An 18,156-nucleotide genomic window follows, 5' to 3' on the forward strand; every position below is an offset into this window, starting at 1 on the left:
ACCTTGTGCTACTTTTCTCCTGTTTTGGCCAGAACAAGAGAAATCCTTTTTATAGAACGAAAAGAGTCTCAAGAATAGTGAACTTCTTACTGAAAGCATCAACTTCAAATGATTAACATTAGCTCTTGAAAATCAATGTTGGACTCTCAGTTTGAATGATATGTCTGTTGTTCTAGGTCTGAGACCAAAAATGTCAGTGACTGTGAATCTCTAAATGGTGGCTAAAATAGAAAGAACAATTATTGCCGGGTGTTCCCCAAATGAGAGCTTTGCACATCTTCCTAGCTAGTCTGCTTACAGGAGGAGCAGTTCAAGGGAGCTCCGTGAGGCACTGCAGTGCAGTGCTGCATGCTGTGAAAGCCAGAGACAAGGCATGAATACCTCCTGAAAAGCATTTAACAATCAAGGAAAGGAAGAATATACTTCTTCACATTAAACCAAATCAGAACACCATGTTCAAGAACCTAGCCACAGGTGACTACACCTAGCAAATTGGATGATCATATTATGGCGAGCTACAGCCATGGGTGTCATACAGCAAGAAGTATCCCGCAAGCAAGAGGCAGCACGTAAGATCAGCCTCACTGAAAGAATGATTGATTGCAAGCAAAGAAGAAAGAAATTACATAGGGTATTTTTTTTCTGGGGATAGGATTCTTCTTTGTGCTCTTTAAACCCAAGTCAAAGCCTCTGGGAGTGTAAGATGCTAATTTAAAAGAAATGAAAATGATTTCTAACTTGTCATATTGAACCCTTATATAAAAGCATTTCTATTCACTGTGTAATGCCTGTAATGCCTAAAGATCTTCTCAATTACACTTGTTTTCCGGTTGATTCTCCTCATCTAAGAAAGAGATCCATTGCTATCTAAAAATGAATGCTTCTGACAGGCTTTTTCTCTTTTTCAATGACATTATAACAGTAACAAAAATCTCAAGCCATTAACTTCAGTGCAAATTTTGTCTGGAAATGGACAAACTAAACATTTCAGGATTAGGTCCATAGAATTACACCACCATTAGATTCAAATAGATAAATATTTATTCACCGTGAATGATATTCAAATACTTGCAAACAAAGAGACAGGGATGAATTCAAAGGTGACATAAAACACTTGCTGCTCCCCAAGGGTAACTGCTGGATGCGAGGAGACCACTGTGACAGCACCTATCCCCTGAACTAGCTCTGTTTCAGACAGCAAGAAATCTAGTTTTGCTCGGAAGGGAAAGGGAGAATGTGTGGCTGTGCAGGAAAAGCTGAAGGTCAGCCATGGAAGCAGCAAAAATCCAGTACTGTCGACACCCTCATTTCCTTCTCAACGGAAAAGCACTAAAACTCCGAGAAGAGGAAAGGTTATTCTAAGCTGGCTGGGAAGAGAATGATAAATGAACCTGAGGGTAGGAGGGAAGGCTGATTAGGGGAGGAATGGAAGAAAAAGGGATATCAGAATCAGGTGGAAAGTGAAGGGATCTGGATGTGCATAAGAAGAGCTTAGAAGCGTCTTAGCACCAGCAGGATGAGAAGAGAGAACAGAGATGTAGAATGCAAAGGCTCTGGGAAGTTTAGTTATATTGCAAAGCAATCCTTGGTAAAAAAAAGTTTGGGAATTGTGGAAGGATATTTACAAAATAAGGGACATGTGAACAATCCAGCCTTTCCAGAGATTCTGAACTGGGACATGCCGGAACTGCTGAAAGCATACACAACTTCTGGTGCAGGGGGCATGAACATCTTACAGGGGCAGGAGAAGAGGCAGCCGCCATTAATGATGCAGTTTTAATTTCTTGAAGAAGATGGGTGTGAACATTTGTGACCGTGACTCGAACGTGACTCGCAATGTGGCCAATCGGGTTGGACTGTGGGCCGTTATTTGCGATGAAGCCAATCAGTATTTATTGGGTGTTGTTGAGGGTTATAAATTGCACTGGAAACACGGAAATAAAGGTTCACTTGTTAGATCACATTGATTGTGTCAGTGTCCTCACGCAGCTCCTGCAAGGAATTACTGACATTAAAAATTGTACAAGATACATCAGTAAACCTACGTGAATTATTATTCAGATTACACACGATTTTCATTCTGTGTAGAAGTGTGAGACTGTAACAGAATAAGAACAAAATAAGAGCTGCAAAGTGTGAATGAAAGTAAAGAGGGGAGAACTGGTGTTTCTTGGGTTGTGTTTCTTACATACAGAGAGGAAAACATTTTCACTCTGAAATATTAAGAAAACCAGTTTAAAAACTAGAAAGTTGCCATTAAAAAAGAGTACCTTCTGGGTTGATTCAGAGTATTACACTTGTCCAGGAAGGATCGGGAGAGCTTAATGGAGACTGAATACACTCTTTTGTATCAGGAAGTACTTCTACGATTCACAATCTTTTCTATTATACGCTGTTTCTACCTTGCTCTTTGATTTTGTGGGAAGAGATATACACAGGCAAATAAGAGTATATACCATACTGCCTACACAATTACAACAGCCTGAGAAAATTGTTGGGAACATTTTAAAATACCATTTCACATACTTTTTCTTTGGAAGGCAAGCTTTATGTGTGGGGAATTGCAAACCGTATGTTAGGTTAGGTATACTGGTTTTGCAAATGGACATTTTGTTAATAGATGACAAAACCTATTTCTTTTCAAGTATCACAGAATAATTAAAGGCTTGTATATGACCTTGCACATATATCTTGCCCTGTGTTTTGTCTTACCTGTTACCTTTTCTTCTCCCAACTACTCTTTCAACTTCTAAACCTGTATTTTAGATGGATATTCTTAATGACCGCTAGCTATTGAGTATACCTGCCACATCTAAGAATCATCACCCTGGCAACTCTGGTACCTAAGTCTCACTCAGGCTCTGTACTGGGAGATACCTAAACACGTCTCTTGCCGTCAGAAAAAGCCCTTCCTTCTAGCCATGTCCACAACACAGCAGGCCAACTGGAAGGAGATCTGGAAGCAAAGCTCCAAAAGGACAAGGCTGACTAAACCATATCAAAGCAGTGCCTTCTGAATTCACAAGAGTGAAAAATTAGAAAAGAACTAGAAGGAGAAAAGGTTAGAATCATAGAATCATTTTGGTTGGAAAGGACCTTTAAGATCATCAGGTCCAACCATTATCCTAACACTACCAAGCCCACCACTAAACATTGTCCCTAAGCACCACATCTATACGTCTTTTGGACACCTCCAGGGATGGTGACTCAGGGTTTTATACTTGAGAGCCATTAAATTGTGCGTAAGGTAGTTCAGGTTTTGGAATAACACAAATAGATATGAGGTGGGAGAGACAGAGGTACAAACTTAGGCAGGAGATAAAAACTAAGCTCAGGTAACATTACTCTGGCAGGAGTTAAATACAACACTATTATGGATGGTAACACTAAGGCAGTTGTGAATCCCCTACCTCCTCACGATTCCTGCTGGTTACTTTGCATTTTGCAACAGCAAAATGGGGCTCCAGCCAAGGCATTTGTTTGGATTTGGCTCAGATACGTCTACGCCCTGCTGAACGAAGTGATTTCACTGGCAAATTGATAGTAGCTAGAAACCTATCACGGGAAAGTATTTGTTGTGCAAAGCCAAGCTCACTTGGCCAAGTCCACAACAGGTGTAATAAACCTAAGGAAAGTCTCTGGCACATTTTTCATACCACTCACCCAGGACCTTATTTCCTGACATACCCCTTCTCTGCTAGCTGAGTAACCTCTGAGATGTATAGTTAAAAACTTGGAGCAGTGTTCCTGTTGTTAGTAATCTTATCACTGAAATTTGAGTTGATAGATTATCACTGGACTGTTCTGATCAAAAATAATGATGAGTAGTGACAAGGGGAACTGTTCTGGAAGAGCACTTGATGACAATGCTTATCCCATCACTATCTGGGCCTGTTTTTCAACTGAATTAAAATCAGCCATGAAAGGGTCAGTTTCAGGAACCCACACAGGAAAAGTTTCAAATCTAGCTTCTCATATAGTATGCAGTCATGGTGATTGCACTCGGCACATCACATAATCATGGTGGGGAACATCGCTGTGTTTCAGAGTTTCTTGTGAGAGAAAAGCAACAGAAAGAATCACATTATTCCATGTCCAAGTTCTAAAAACAGTGAATGACACCAACAAGAAAAAATTAGTGGAAGCTTATGGGAGACATGTGAAATGGGTTTCTCAAAATGTAAAAGAAGGGCTCATGAAGCAGTGTGGGACACTGTGTTTCAGGAAAGGATTGTGTAAAAGTTGCTGGTCTTTGGAGGAAGAAGCTCTCTTGTATGATTTACTACGATGTACCATTGTAACAGAATACTAATAATCAATTCCCCACTGTCTGATAACACTGCTAAAAAGATTAGTGTTAAGAAAGGCTGAATAAAGCAAGTGCTGCAGCTGCTATGACCCTGACAACATATGCAATTGTGCTGAATTAGAGAATACAAGCCCCAATCTAGCAGCAAAGCACGATCTTGAAAACAAATTCGGAACAAAGATTATCAGATGTCTGGTTAAAAAGCATTATAACAGAAGAAGAATAAGAGATTTAAACGTGAATTCTGGGGCGTGCAGATAGACAAACAATGGACTCTTAGATCATAAGCATTTCTTAAGGGGTGTGGTACGGAGATACTAAACCATAAGCAGACAGTCAGAAATACTATTTAAAAATCCTATGGATGCTTGTAAGCGCAAGGTAAAGAGAAATGCTCTGCCTGTTTCAGCTGTCACTTGAGCATGACAAGACATGTGTGGGGAGCATATCAATTTTACAAACAGAAATGGAGGGATGAAGCTTAATAACTTCATTACTTTGTCAAAGTACAAAGGAAATGAAGAAAAAAGCTGCAGCAGGCCGAGGCAAAGTTAGCTGATACAGACGGTGCTGCATTGGCTAATGATTGATACGAGCAGCGATTACTGATGGTTCTAAAAAATGTCATTCTATTTTAATTCTCAATATGCCAGACCCAGGAAAATTAAATCACATCAGAAGCCACAGACCTATTACTGAAAGGCCAATTTTTATGAAACTTTTCCTCAATAATTTTAATGGAGAGATTAACTAAAGCCTACTCCATTAACTCAAGTCAGACAAGTTTTAGGAGAACATCAGGCAAAAATGGACTAAGAATTGTTGTACTTACAGTTACTGCACAAGGGTTTGCTTCTGTTTCCAAAGATTGCTGGGAGATCAAAGAGTAAACGACCTTAATATTCACAGTAGTAATACCATTCAAGATGTCTATCAAAACATGCAGATATGCTTTGAACTGCAAAATGAAGTAGCATCACTTGTCTTGATTAGCGAAGGAATGGCTCAGGGAAGCCGGTGCTACTGCTCCTACATAAAGTCACATTCTCTGCTCTAACCCGCCCGTTAGAACCGATAGGGCAGGTATGAGGCAATTCAGGATCAGAGCACTACACTGCAAATCCTGGTGCTGCAGCTTCTTCAGTAACCCACGGAAGGGCATGAAGAAAAGTGTTGTGATCGCTGAGTCCTTGTGCAACTGACTGGTATTAAAAGCCAGGCCAAAAAGTGCTGTGTGTTTTACACCAGCTCATTCCCTGATTCGTGCACAATTTAAAATTGTGAAGCACAGACTATGCCTCTGAGAAGCTGAGTATGACTGTGCTGGAAAACTGTGAGAAAATTGAGGACCAAGTTTGATCCAAGAAAAATAAAGGTTATTCTAAAGGTCTAGCTTGAAAAAAAACAACAACAGGAGCTCTTGAAAAACAGATGTACTAATGTATTTGCAGTACTAGAGTTTATGTACCAGCTCACACAAATATCACTTTCTCTCCTTTACAATACAGAGGGCTGTCAATGAATGTCTGTGTGTTCATCTTTGATGATAAGGATAAGCCCAGTAATTTCAAGCATTTGACAGGTACGTTAATGTCAGCTGTCCTAGCAGACTGACTTACCTGGAGATTTAACTTAAAAGGAATCATCCCAAATTGTATATTGTATGCTCAATAACAGGAAAAGCAGTGAATTCAACAATCAGGAAAAATCTTCACAATTAACACAGAAAGACTTGAGGATTTCAGAAATGATCCGATTAGTAACTAACGGGTAAGTAACTACCATGGTATGTTCTTGCCTCTTCACATTTGAACTGAAGCGTGAAACAGAACTTTTAAAATAAGGGAAACAAGAAATGACGAATGAGACTCTTCCTCATATATTATGCACTTGAATGGATACCCACAAGGACATAGTTAGAAGGCACAACTAGTCTTCTGATAAACAACACAATTTACAATTCATAAGAAGAACTATATTACCGAATATAGCAATCATCTCAAGAAAAGAGATTTGACATTTATGAGAGATGGCATAGCTCCTGTTAGGAATTCAGTGGTTTGACAGGAAAGTAGAATTAGCATTCTGAGAGGTAGCCACTGAAAAAGTGTTCAAATTGCAGATTTGCTCTTCAGAAATTACGGAATTATGTGCTGGCCTACTCGTGTCACACTTCGGCTTTCCTACCTGAAGCCAGAGGTAAACAGCAGAAAACGAAATTACATTGTTGGCACTGGTAGGGCTCTTTGAAACCAGATGAAACAAAGTAGCACTTTGTATTTTGAGGGCTTTTATCAGTTCCCCTGAAGTTTTAAATATACATCCCAGTCAATGAACATTTTAATTCGATATTACATTTTTCTTATTTATTGCTTCTATTCTTTTACACTCTGTTCCTCACAGGCTCTGCTTTTCCCTGTTTAGAATGTGTACATAAATTATTGTATTATATTTATTTTATCCTACTATTCATACTTTTACTTTTAAGGATCGATTTGTAGCTATATCTTTTCTGCGCAAATTTTTCACTTTACTTTTTGCCCAATCCTTCTGATTCTGTTTGATGTGGCTGAGGGTGCCCGTGCATTTCACGGCTCCTGCTGCTCCTGGATGCTTGTCGTGTTCGCAGAGCTCACACCACTGATCGGTATGCACAGCCTGAGCTGCGGCCGGGACGGACAGGCCAGCTGGGGCTGCCCTGACAACTTTCCACGGGGATTCCCCTGGGTGGGGAGATAAGCACTACATTATTCCAACAGGATCTGGGATAGGGATCAAGCAGGGCTAGAGACTGGGGAATGTCTGGAAACCATACGGTCACTGTGTCTTACAGAGTTGTGTGGAAAAGCTGTGAAAATGAGAAGGAAACTGAAGGGCTGCAACGACCAACAGCTACCACCTCACTTACCAGTTTTATTGGAATTAATCCCAAGACTGTATCAAGTAGTATTGGACCAATACATCAGCCACTCATTAATTCACCTCTCATGAGTAAGGCTCCCTTCCAGCATATATTAGTGTCACTACATCCATCGGGGTACAGGCCAGCCCAGACATCCACATCTCCAGACAACAGCACCCTGAAGCACGCAGCTGGGCTGTGAGATGGTATCAGCCCCTGCACAGCCCCAAGAATCTGGGAAAACCTGTGCGTGCTCGGGTAGGGTTGATCGTTGCAGAAACACCTTAGTCACCTTCCTTTCTGCCTATGACCAACACACAGTCTTCCCTAAGGCAGACAGCCCCACGCCCCCCTCCTCTTCCTTGCTCCTGTAAAAGCTAGTTTCCAACATTTTCTCCGTCTGTCCGATCTTTCTGTCTCCATAGAAAACAGCACATTGTCTTCTCTCCTGGCCCATCTATCTTGTTTCTGCTTAGAAGTGCTCCCTGTAGCCCTTCACCTAGTCCTCTCTGTAAGACAGGAGGCCTTTGCAGCTTCTCTCTGCTTTTGCAGGGAAGGAGGAGAATGGGAATGCTGGCAGAGGAGGGGAAAATGGGAAGCTGCATGAGCTTGTGAAGGACGAGAACCTTCGGCCAAGGCATTGGAGCTAGTCTGCAGAGCCCACCCACGGAGAAGGGCTGAAAGGAGATGATGTAGCTTGATCATTTGATGTTAGAGAAGCCAACACGGAAAGATGCTTCCTGTGTTTAAGTTTTTATAGGGGTGCTGTATATGTGCACTGCAGAGAGTGGAAGCTTTGAAAAGTAAGCGTAGGTCTACCAAATACGTAGAATTTAACAACCATTTATAACAGCAAATGTGAAACATTTTCTTAAAGCTCACATTATAACTACTATTATTCTTCATGGGGAATGTTATAAACAGCAGAGAGCATGGTCATTCAATACTGCCCGTAGGATTAGAGAATCACTTGTACTGTTATTTCTATTATTCTCACCAGCCTGCCAGCTAAATAAGTTGTGCTTGAATATCTTGCACAAAATAACCTGTGCTTGAATATCTTGAAGGGCTTGTATTTTTCTAGAATTTTTGATAAAGCTGCTGATCTCTTGATATAGTTTTTATACCCTTTGTAATAAAATATGTAATCAAGGACAGTTTAAAATGTGCGTATATGAGAGATGCACAAGTAATTTAAAGGTGTATACAAAAATTTATGCTTATCACGAGTTTATTTGTGATGACACACAATATTATTCGTGTGTATCTCATACATAACCGCATTTTTTTGTTCTCTTGTACTTTTATGGTACCTTTATCATTCACTTCTGCTTTAGTGTCTAAGCTGATTAATGCTCACTGAACTAACCCGAATTTTTGAATATTTTTGGTAGAGTTACTTAGTTCCCTGCATCATTTTAGTGCTCTGGATTTCACATAATTTACTTACTCCACAGTCCTCTGCGTTTTGTTTTTTTTTTTAAAAATCGATTTTATTTATCCACTTTTCACTCTGGGGTAATCAACTGAAATAGGTACAAAACCAAAATGAAGCCTGAGGTGTCAGCAGATTTGGTTTCACAGGAGAAAACACTGTTACCACCAGAGGGCATTAAACCCTGTGAAACTAAATTGTCTACAGAAGCACAAGAGAGAAAATGGATGATTTCAGTAAAAGCACAGAGGAATTTTCTAAGATGATGCAACTTCATATCTTAACATTGTCATTTAAGTGCCAGAACTGATGAAGTGGCTTTATCCCAACCCTACTGCAGTCAAGAATCCATGCAGAAGCCATCAGAATTAAATACTGATCTTCACTCATGCTGTTCAGGAGCAGTTTAGCAAAATCAATGGAACTATATCCACAGAGACATGATGAGAGTGAAGAATCATGCCTCAGACATTGTTAGTGAATAGATCTTGTACATATTCAAGTATCCTTAAGAATGCCACTACCAGCAGGAAAGAGATTCATTCTCTCTACTCCCCAAACCACACACCAAAGTACTTTTATCCTTTTTTTTTGTGTGTGTGTGTGTGGTTTCTTTGGATTTTCTTTTTTTTAAGAAGACTTGGATGGCAGCTGTAAACGAGACAATCCAGTTATGGGAGTGAAACCGCGAGATTACAGAACTAAAATGTCTGCTTCTGCTTGAAACGGGACACAGGCTTCTGCTAAGATTAGCTTAATCTCTAGCAGCTCTCTCAAAATCTCTGCTGCTCGTGCAGAGGGCACAGAGCCGGGGTCCCTGTCTCAGGCTTTCCTTCTCCAGCAGCCAGCACCGCTGGGACGTGGCTGGGCTGAGCTGAGACCGCGCCCGTGCCGTTTCCTTGCCCTGGGGAGAGTGCAAACCGGGGAGTTGATTTTAGCTCTACTGTTGCAAACGTGTGCTAACTCTGGCCAAGAAAATGGGAGATTATAGTCCGTAAAGTCATCTGTTTAGACACCGTACGTACTATTCTTTCCTGCACTGCTTTCTGCAAGCAGCTGACTAACTGAAAAGTGACGGAGTAGAAAAAAAATGCAGTGAGTAATAATGAACTTTTGCAAACTATGTAAAAACTTTTCACTTCCTTTGAGAAGTGTTCGCATTCTGCTGCCTTGCACCACAACTCTTTACTCTCTTCATTTCCTGAGGGCTTTAGAGCTCTGTAGCAGCACGCACAAAGAATCAGCTGTCTCGATACACACATTGAAATGTCCACCCCATCAGCAAGCATCCATCTATTTCTTAGTGCCTGACCCTGGAGTGGTATTACAAGCAGCTGGGTTTAGCTTTAGGAATTGTGTACAGCGGGAGGAGAGAGCTGGATGTCAAGCAGCCTCTGAGTAATGCAGAGTTTAGGGCACCCAGATTTAATCTCCAGACAGTTGTGACCTCCCCTGGGCTTTCTCTTCAGTCAGTGGCTATTACATTCCTTTCTTTACAGCCGCAGCCTTCACAGCAGAGCACGCAGTACTTCCCCCATCACCCCTGTCTCTTACCAGGCAGGGTAGAGCGGAGCAGGCTGAACCCCCTTCACTCACAGTAATTGGCCTGTGATCTCCCACACTCCAGGCGTGTGCTGAAACTTTAACTGATGTTATTGCCTGGGATACAGAAACTGTGCTCTTTTTCTGGTGCATCTGAAAAAAAAAAAAAAAAAAAAAAAAAGCCTGTGATAATTGAATGGCAGTTTTGGGTATCACAATGCTGGATTTGGGTACCTAACTTCCGTCTGAGTCCCACTTTACCTTTCTAAGCCTGTTTGACATCTGGCCCTACTGGTCTCTAAAAGATTCATTTCTTTCCAAATGACACTACTACTTATATCCTAAAGGGCTAATTCAAAGCCAAGGAAATAGGTTAGCTCTTCAACTAGAAAGCCTCAACTGCCTTCAACTGGTTGACAAAAGCACACTCCTGAAGATGTGGGAGGCAGCAACATTTGTTTCGGGGATGCAGCCCATGTGTGCTGAAATCTCACAGGAAAGCGACTGTCCGTGGGGTTGTTCAGCATCAGAGGAGAACGAGCAGGCTGAAGAGGCTGGGACGGAGATGCACCGCATCCCTTTCGCTCCTGCATCTGTTTCAAACCTGTGTTTTGTTATTTCTAACTTGTGCTCACAGTCTGATTTGAAAGCTTACTAAAACTCTGAATACATATATATAAAACTTTTTTTAACAAAAGGAGTGTACACAATAGGTGTATCTTCAACAGCAGAAAGTTGCTGCACCTTCTGAGACTGTGTCATGGATATGTGACATGCAGAGCACAGGGAATCCTGAAACCATATGTTATTTGAACAACTTATAGGCAGGTCCCCAAGTGCTAAATGCAAAAGCTGTCTACATTAGATTCCTTCCCAGAGGACAGATAATAGGGAATGAAATTTTTCAGAGCATCTAACTGATAGACACAAAAGCTCCACTTTCCACATGATTTTGGACTCAGGGTCGTATTTTCAAAGATGCTTTGGTGCCAAAACATTCAGACAGCCCCCTAACAGGACTTTCAAAAGTTGGGATCTCAGGTTGCAAGTTGTGAGTGGTTTTGAACAGGCCCTGCGGTACCCACCTGAGGGAATGATGGGCACAGGGGCATCTTTGAAATCTGGCCCTCCAATCAGATCCATTTTCTGTGTTTAAATAATGATTTTTTTTTTGAAATATGAAGGCCTGTAAATCAGTTCCATGCTTTTGAAAAAGCCCATCAATGGAAAGCAAAACTTTATAAGGGCTACAAACGATCAGCTCTCCCTTAGCACAAGCAAAGGATTACACTTTGTGGCTGAACATCCTAAGTGCAATCACTGCTAGTAATTTTTGGTGGTGCTTGCTGCCTACACCCACAGCCTTCCAGGTATTTTTATTATTTTTTGGTTTATGTATACACTGTATTAGAAACAGTGTTTGAACTCCAGACCACCGAAGCAGAAATACTATGATGTACCTGGTTATTGTATTGATATTTCAGGAATAAAATGGTCCTGCCGTGGTGTGGTTCCCCATGTCCTCCTTTGTTTTGGCAGTCAGTACCGTTTGCTTGCAGTGAGTGATGGAACCAAAGAAAAGATCAATCAGTTTCACAGGTTGACCGGAGTCATCGTATCGCCTTATGATCGATCAGCAGTGAAAGTGCAAGGTGGGAGGGAAAAATGTCTGTGCCTTTCGAAGGAAGCGTGGTCCTGGATCTCTTAGGCATACTGTGAAACCACCGAGTCAGACAATGGCTGCTTAAACTCTGAATATACAAGAAACCTCAAGGTTGGGTATTGCATGGACCTCCTGTGTGCCTGCCACGGGCACAAGGCCTTCCATAGATAGCTCCTTCTGGGAGAGCAGCCTTCTGTCCCATCCCTAACACAGGCCACTGTGTAATTTACAGAAATACAGTGCCTCAACAAACCATGAGCCTGTTCAATTACAGAGATCTGCAAAATCATCTTTGGCATCCTGGATGTGGTACTTACACAGCTTTAGGTATGGTTGCCTTTGCCACCGCACATGCTGGGTGGAGCTGGGAAGAGCGAGCGTGTAATTAGGAGGCAAAACCCAGCGATGGCCGCTGCAATTCTTGCCGTTTCTGGCTCCTGTTGAATACTGGCTCTAATTGCGTCTTTTATGGGCATAAAAGCATTTATCTGAGATATACAACGCTGTGAGAAAATTAAAGGCTTAGAAAATACAGTTTTTAGACCGAACCTGGTGACCCCGTGCATTGTATGCAGTCACAAGCTGTTTAGAGGTGTCCCTGGGCACGCTGTGCCTGTCCTCTTTGTTCCTGCCATCCTGCATCGTGATATTGAAAACCAAACTAAACATTTCAGACTTTGGAAAGCAACCAGACACATTTTTAGGTCTTGCTCCTGACTAAAAATACACTTCTTGAAGTAGTAATGCTGCCCAGTACAAGTAAAGGCCTAGTACTGTCCGTAAACTTGAACATAAGCCCAGTACCTTAACTGACTCACGCTACTTGATTAACTTTATGATTAAGAAATCCTGTCATGAAACCGCTGTTGCGTTCCAGTTGCCCAACTAACAAAATTCCCTATCAGTTTGGCACATAAAATGGTTACTCAGGCAGTAAGAGCTGAATAAACAAAAAGTTAATCTGAAAGAAGGTCTCAAGATCTGCCCCGAGATGATATTAATGAACAAAACCCATGTGAAAAACATGTACCAAACGGTCTGTTGGAAACTACCTCAGATTACTGAAGGAAGCGATGAGGAGATGGGGCTGTTTGAGACATGGAAATGGCACCAGCTCCAGGAGAAGGGACGGCACCTGTGACTGGAGCCTCCCGTCCTCCCTGGCACGGTCAGGCTCTGGCCCTGGGAGATGCCCTCTGCTTCAGAGACTCCGAGGGAGCCTAGACTAGATTCAGCCAGATCGAGGGACAAATTTTCTCTTAATCCAACACCTGGAATTCTGCCGCCTTTCTGTGCCTCATTTCCCCTTCCTTGGGCTTTATTCTTATTTCTGTATCTCTCCTGACTACTACTTTAAAAGAACCCAGAATCTTTAGCCGAAACAGTGTTTTTGCTAGCTCTGAATCTGTAATCAAAACAGCAAACAGCATTATCCTTTATTGCCTGACGCCAGCTTCAATTTGTCCTGGAGGCAGGAGAACTGCGTGTTGTTCTCAGCATCCCTGCAGGATCAAAAGTAAGCGCAAATTTATGCTCAGTAAAGAAGAATGAGTGACTGCACTGGTTTTGGCTGGGACGGAGTGAAATGTCTTCAGAGTAGCTTGCACGGGGCTATGTTTCGGGTTTGTGATGAAGACAGTGCTGACAACACTGGGATGCTTTAGCTACTGCTGAGCAGTGCTTACACAGCGCCCAGGCCTTCTCTGCTCCTCAGACTGCCCTGCCAGCGAGCAGGCTGGGAGGGGACACAGCCGGGACAGCTGACCCCAACTGACCGAAGGGATATCCCGTGCCATATGTCGCACGCTCAGAAATAAAACCGTTGGGGGATGAAGGTTGGCAGGGGCTGCCCTTGCTCAGGGCATCGGTCGCGTGGCGGTGAGCAGTTTTCTTTTGCGTTGCTTGTTTTTCTTCAGTTTTATTTTCCTTGCCTGTTCTTTTTTCCCCTATTTTTTAAAACAATATTAAACTGTCTTTGCGTTTCCTCAGTTTTACCCTTTAGATTCTCCCCCCTCCCCCCCCATCATCCCACTGCGGGGGGGAGCGAGCTGGGGACGGTGTAGCACTTCGCTGTTAAAACCACAACGCTCACCCACGGAAAGGAGCTCGGCATTACGTTCCCTCACTTCTCTCATGAAAGATCAACTATTATAAAAGACGGCGGGCCAAAAAAAAAAAAAAAAAAAAAAAAAAGACAAACCTAAAGGCGCAAATAAAATTGGACAAAGGGCTTTTGCTCTTCCAAAACGCCACTAAAACGCCGCAAACGCTGGAGATTTAATCAATAGGAGCGGTTGGGATGTTTTCTCAGTACGTTGCTCTCTAGGTAGCGGAAAAGCGAGGGGTTTAACGCAGATTCTACCGAGGCAAAGCCTTTCCCCGCCGCCGAGCGGGCGCGGTCCCCGCCCGGGGCGGCCGACGGGCGGGTTCCCCGCCCGTCGGCCGCCCCGGGCGGGGACCGCGCCCGCTCGGCGGCTGCCCCCGGTTTCCCCTCCCTCCCCCGGTGCCCCCCTTTCCGTGCTCCGCCTCTGCGGGCAGTGCGCATGCATGGGACGGCAGGCCAGCCCCTGACTCACCCCTTTTTTCTCCCATCAGCTCCTGGGAGGCATCACCCCCCCACCCCAAGCGGCGGGCGAAAAGGAGAAGGGGGTGGGAAAAAAAAACCAAAACAACCCCGAAAAAAAGGCGGCTACCATGAATCGTTTGGGAAAGAAAGCGAATGAGAACCTTATCGAGATGGCTCTGGCGGCGGATGGTAGGTCTCGGCGGGGGGGATCGCGGCTTTGTTCGCCCCCCCCCCCCCCCCCCCCCCCAGCGGCTCCCGGTGGGGACGGGGCCGGGCGCGGTCGGAGCCGGTGGGGGGGAGGCAGCGGAGGGGAGCGTGGTGGTGGAAGGGGTTTGGAAAGGGGTTTGGTTCCGAGGTGGGGGGTCTGCAGGCAGGCGGCTGGGAGATGGGGTTGAGCCTGGCGGGTTCCTGACGCGGGGCTTGGCTTTTGTCCCCCGGCTTCCACTCAAAACAGCGGGTTTTTTTTGCGTGAGCCTGAGCGTTGGTTGATTGAGTCTTTGTAAACCCCAAATAAACCTTGGGGGGGAAGAAAAATGGTTCGTACATCAGCACGCTGCTCAGAACAAAAACTAGACAGCCCTTGGTTTTTGTTTTTAAACACGGCGGTTGCCTTTGCCTAACACCAAACTTTCACGAAGCACCAGCTGAGATGAACCGCTGGCTGCCAGCGGCTGAGGTTGTCGTTACAAGAAGGTTCAGAGCAGACCCGGTCACCTCGCTTCGGCAGGGGGGAGCAGCCCCTCTCCTGCCCCGCTCCCCCTGCGATGCACCGGTGAGGCCTCACCAGCTGCAGAGAAACCCGTGGGTTTGTGCTGGGGACTTGCTTTTTTACAGTAGGCAGGTTACAGTTTCCAGTTCGTTTCCGCATGTGGTGTAATTACTTATAATAAATGTGGTAATACTATGATTTCATAAAGTAACATGATGCAAATGCTTAAGTGTGTATTTATCGGTACCTCACCTGGCAACATAATCAACAGACAGATGTAGGGTACAGCATGTTGCTATATTCAGGAAGATTCTACACGTAGTTAAAAACAAAACACCCACCTAGTAAAATTTCTTTTTGGGAACTGGGCTTTGCCATCAGTCCTAGAAGGGAAGATCTTAAAGCAGGAAAGAACCACTAAGAGCTTCTGGGCTGTGTGTTTTCCCTCACGGCTCGACTGCGCTGCCTCTTTTAGGAAAACATGTAATGCCATTTTAAACACCTCACGTCCTGGTGTAAAACTGTGATTTTCAAAATCTGTTGACAGTCTTGTTTCAGAGAGATACAACAGCAGATAATGAGTATGAACGTTGTCCAAAAGAAGCTGTTGACAGCGACAGCGAGGAGTGGTGCCCGGCCGCAGCGAGGCAGGTGGCTGCAGCGAGTGTCAGACGGCCGTTTAAAGCCCTCTCGGTGGCAGCCCGGTGGAGCTGGCGGGCTGGCTCGGGCACCGAAGCAGATGGGTGTTGCAGCCTCTTGGCCAGCAATGCGTTTCCAAAGGCTTGTGGGGAGGCCTGAGTCATTGCCTGTCCCGCTGCCTGTGAGCGATGAAAAGGGCTTAGGACTGAGCTGCTCCAGCCAGTGGTTGTTTTTCTGAAGTATCTTGAGACTAAAAAATACTTACAAAGTATGCGGTAACCATTTAGGGAATGATGTTAGAAGTCGGGTTTGTAAAGTTAATTCCGCCGCATTCAGTTTTCCCATGAGCATCTTGTGGGTTTTTTATAGTCTTAAATGTCGAATACAAGGAGATTTGAAGGGTTTCAGTGAACGAGGATGGTTTAGTAGGATTTACCCTACAGTAGCACATAACTGTCCGTACAAAGTCTTGCACCAGTTTAATTCATTTTTTTTAACCAACCACTTTTCTAAAACAGAAACAGGTTGAATATGGGGTAAAGTGAGTAAACTTTGTAAAGTTTATGTTAATAGTTGTCCAAAACCCTCTCAGAGTTAAAAAAAACCCTAAATCTTCCTTGAGTTCTGGTTCAGAGAAGTTAACAGTATGCATATAGTGCCACTGGCACTTCTCATAGATCTAAACATCTGCTTTGTGCTTTTGAGGAAAGGGTAGCCTCTTAAGGAGGCTCCAAGCTGTAGGTGTCTGACATGCACGAGCAGGGTCTGTGTGAGTCAATAGAACACGGCAGGAGAAGCAGCATCTGCTGCTTATTTTCCTTAAAAGACGTGTTTGTATTTGGGTAGTCCGTGTGTATTTAATTCTGGTTTGCCACTGCGTTTCATTAAACTTGAATGCTGAGGAACAGGTTGTGGGCATGAAAAACTACTTACCAGCAGCGCAAAGTTTAACTTGCAGAGGCTGTGTTTAGGGACCGTGTGCCAAAACTTCTACCTTGAAGGAAACTTTCTGGTTTCCTGTTGAATTACACCCGCGTGAGGTAATAACTTCCATTTTCGTGTGTGTGATTTTGCTTTCTGTTGGAAGACGTGTGGCGTTTAACCTCAAATACTAAAACTGAAGAAAATGGAACTTGCAAAATTGGAATGTAAATATCAGAGGAAGAAGATGACGGTGTGTTGTTGGGAATCTTTTTTTTAGGTGTACGCTGTCAGCATTTTTTTTCCAGCATGAAGTGTTAATGCCACAGTAGCTGTGTTGTGGGATATACCCCTGAGACTGTGGATCTCCTGGAAACTTGTATGGGCTCTGTGCTGTGATCTGAAATACGTTGCCTTTATACCCATGGTTCCTCTTCCAAAACTTCCAGGAATCCGGTTTGGACTCGAAATGCTCTAAGACTGATCTGAATTTGAACACTTACTTTGGTTGTCACCTTGCACATGTACCCTCTGAAAAAGGCAGCAAAAAGTCAGTAAAATCTGATGATGTGACTTGCAGGTGGCGCTTGTGCCAGTGCATTGGCTTCTCGTAATGCCTCAGCATTCAGGGCCAAGTACTGCTGTCGTTTGATAGAATGATACTTCACTTATTTAATCAGAATTATTATGATTCTTACTAGTAACAAAATACATGCCTCTTCAAAACTACGCCTGTCTCTGATTACTGGAGCAATGTATGTAGTAATTTCTGATCTATTTTTGGAAGCGCTGAATGGGATATCATGTTCCCACAGGGCCGAAACGGAGGGTTTGTTAATGTGAAAGCTTTTTTTAAAGATTAGTCCTAGGTAATGAAATAAAAGCTCTGAGAAATTTAGACATTCACAGCCCAGAACCTCTGTCCCTAGCCGGAACCAAGCCCCCAAAGTTCAGAATGTAAAAGGCAGGGGAGAAAATACTCCCTTAAACCAACCACTGTGTAGTTCCTGAGTGGAATTTCTTTACTGGCTGTGATGCGTCACTGCGGGGGCACAGTAAATGGGTTGGTTATTGGAAGGTAAACCTCTTTTTAACAGACAACTCCAGTTTGTAGTAGGAAAGCCTGCTTTTGGGAACTGATCCCAGCAACTTGCATGATATCACCTTACATATTTTTTGTGTACATGCTGTGGTGCTTTTAATGAGAACGTAAACATCAAGCTCATTCCATTGCAGCTGTTAAATATGGATTCTGTCTAGAGATTGTCTCAGTTAAAGAAAGAAAAAAAAATTGCCCTTGGACTGGTGACTGAAACTGAGCACACTTTTCTTTCAGAGGAGGACCCTGCATATGAGGTTTAGAGTCACTCTCTGCAGCCCGGTGACTGGCAAAGCAGAGCAGCTCCTGAGGAGGGATGAAGTCTCTCACATGCCTTCTTAACCCAGTAGCAATTTTGTGGGATGTTTAGG

General features: G+C 43.5%; 1 protein-coding gene across 1 annotated transcript in view; it reads left to right on the forward strand.

The window, feature by feature from the left end:
- The first annotated feature begins 14,542 nt into the window (after positions 1 to 14,542).
- ANO5 (anoctamin 5) overlaps positions 14,543 to 18,156 on the forward strand; it is a 56,473-nt gene continuing 52,859 nt past the window's right edge. The window contains exon 1 of the mRNA XM_086472415.1: positions 14,543 to 14,606. Within this exon, the coding sequence (XP_086328541.1) occupies positions 14,546 to 14,606 (61 nt within the window). The 5' untranslated portion in view covers positions 14,543 to 14,545. The remainder of the gene's footprint in view (positions 14,607 to 18,156) is intronic.

The sequence above is a fragment of the Leptosomus discolor genome, chromosome 12, assembly GCF_034619465.1.
Source record: "Leptosomus discolor isolate bLepDis1 chromosome 12, bLepDis1.hap2, whole genome shotgun sequence".
Lineage (NCBI taxonomy): Eukaryota > Metazoa > Chordata > Aves > Leptosomiformes > Leptosomidae > Leptosomus > Leptosomus discolor.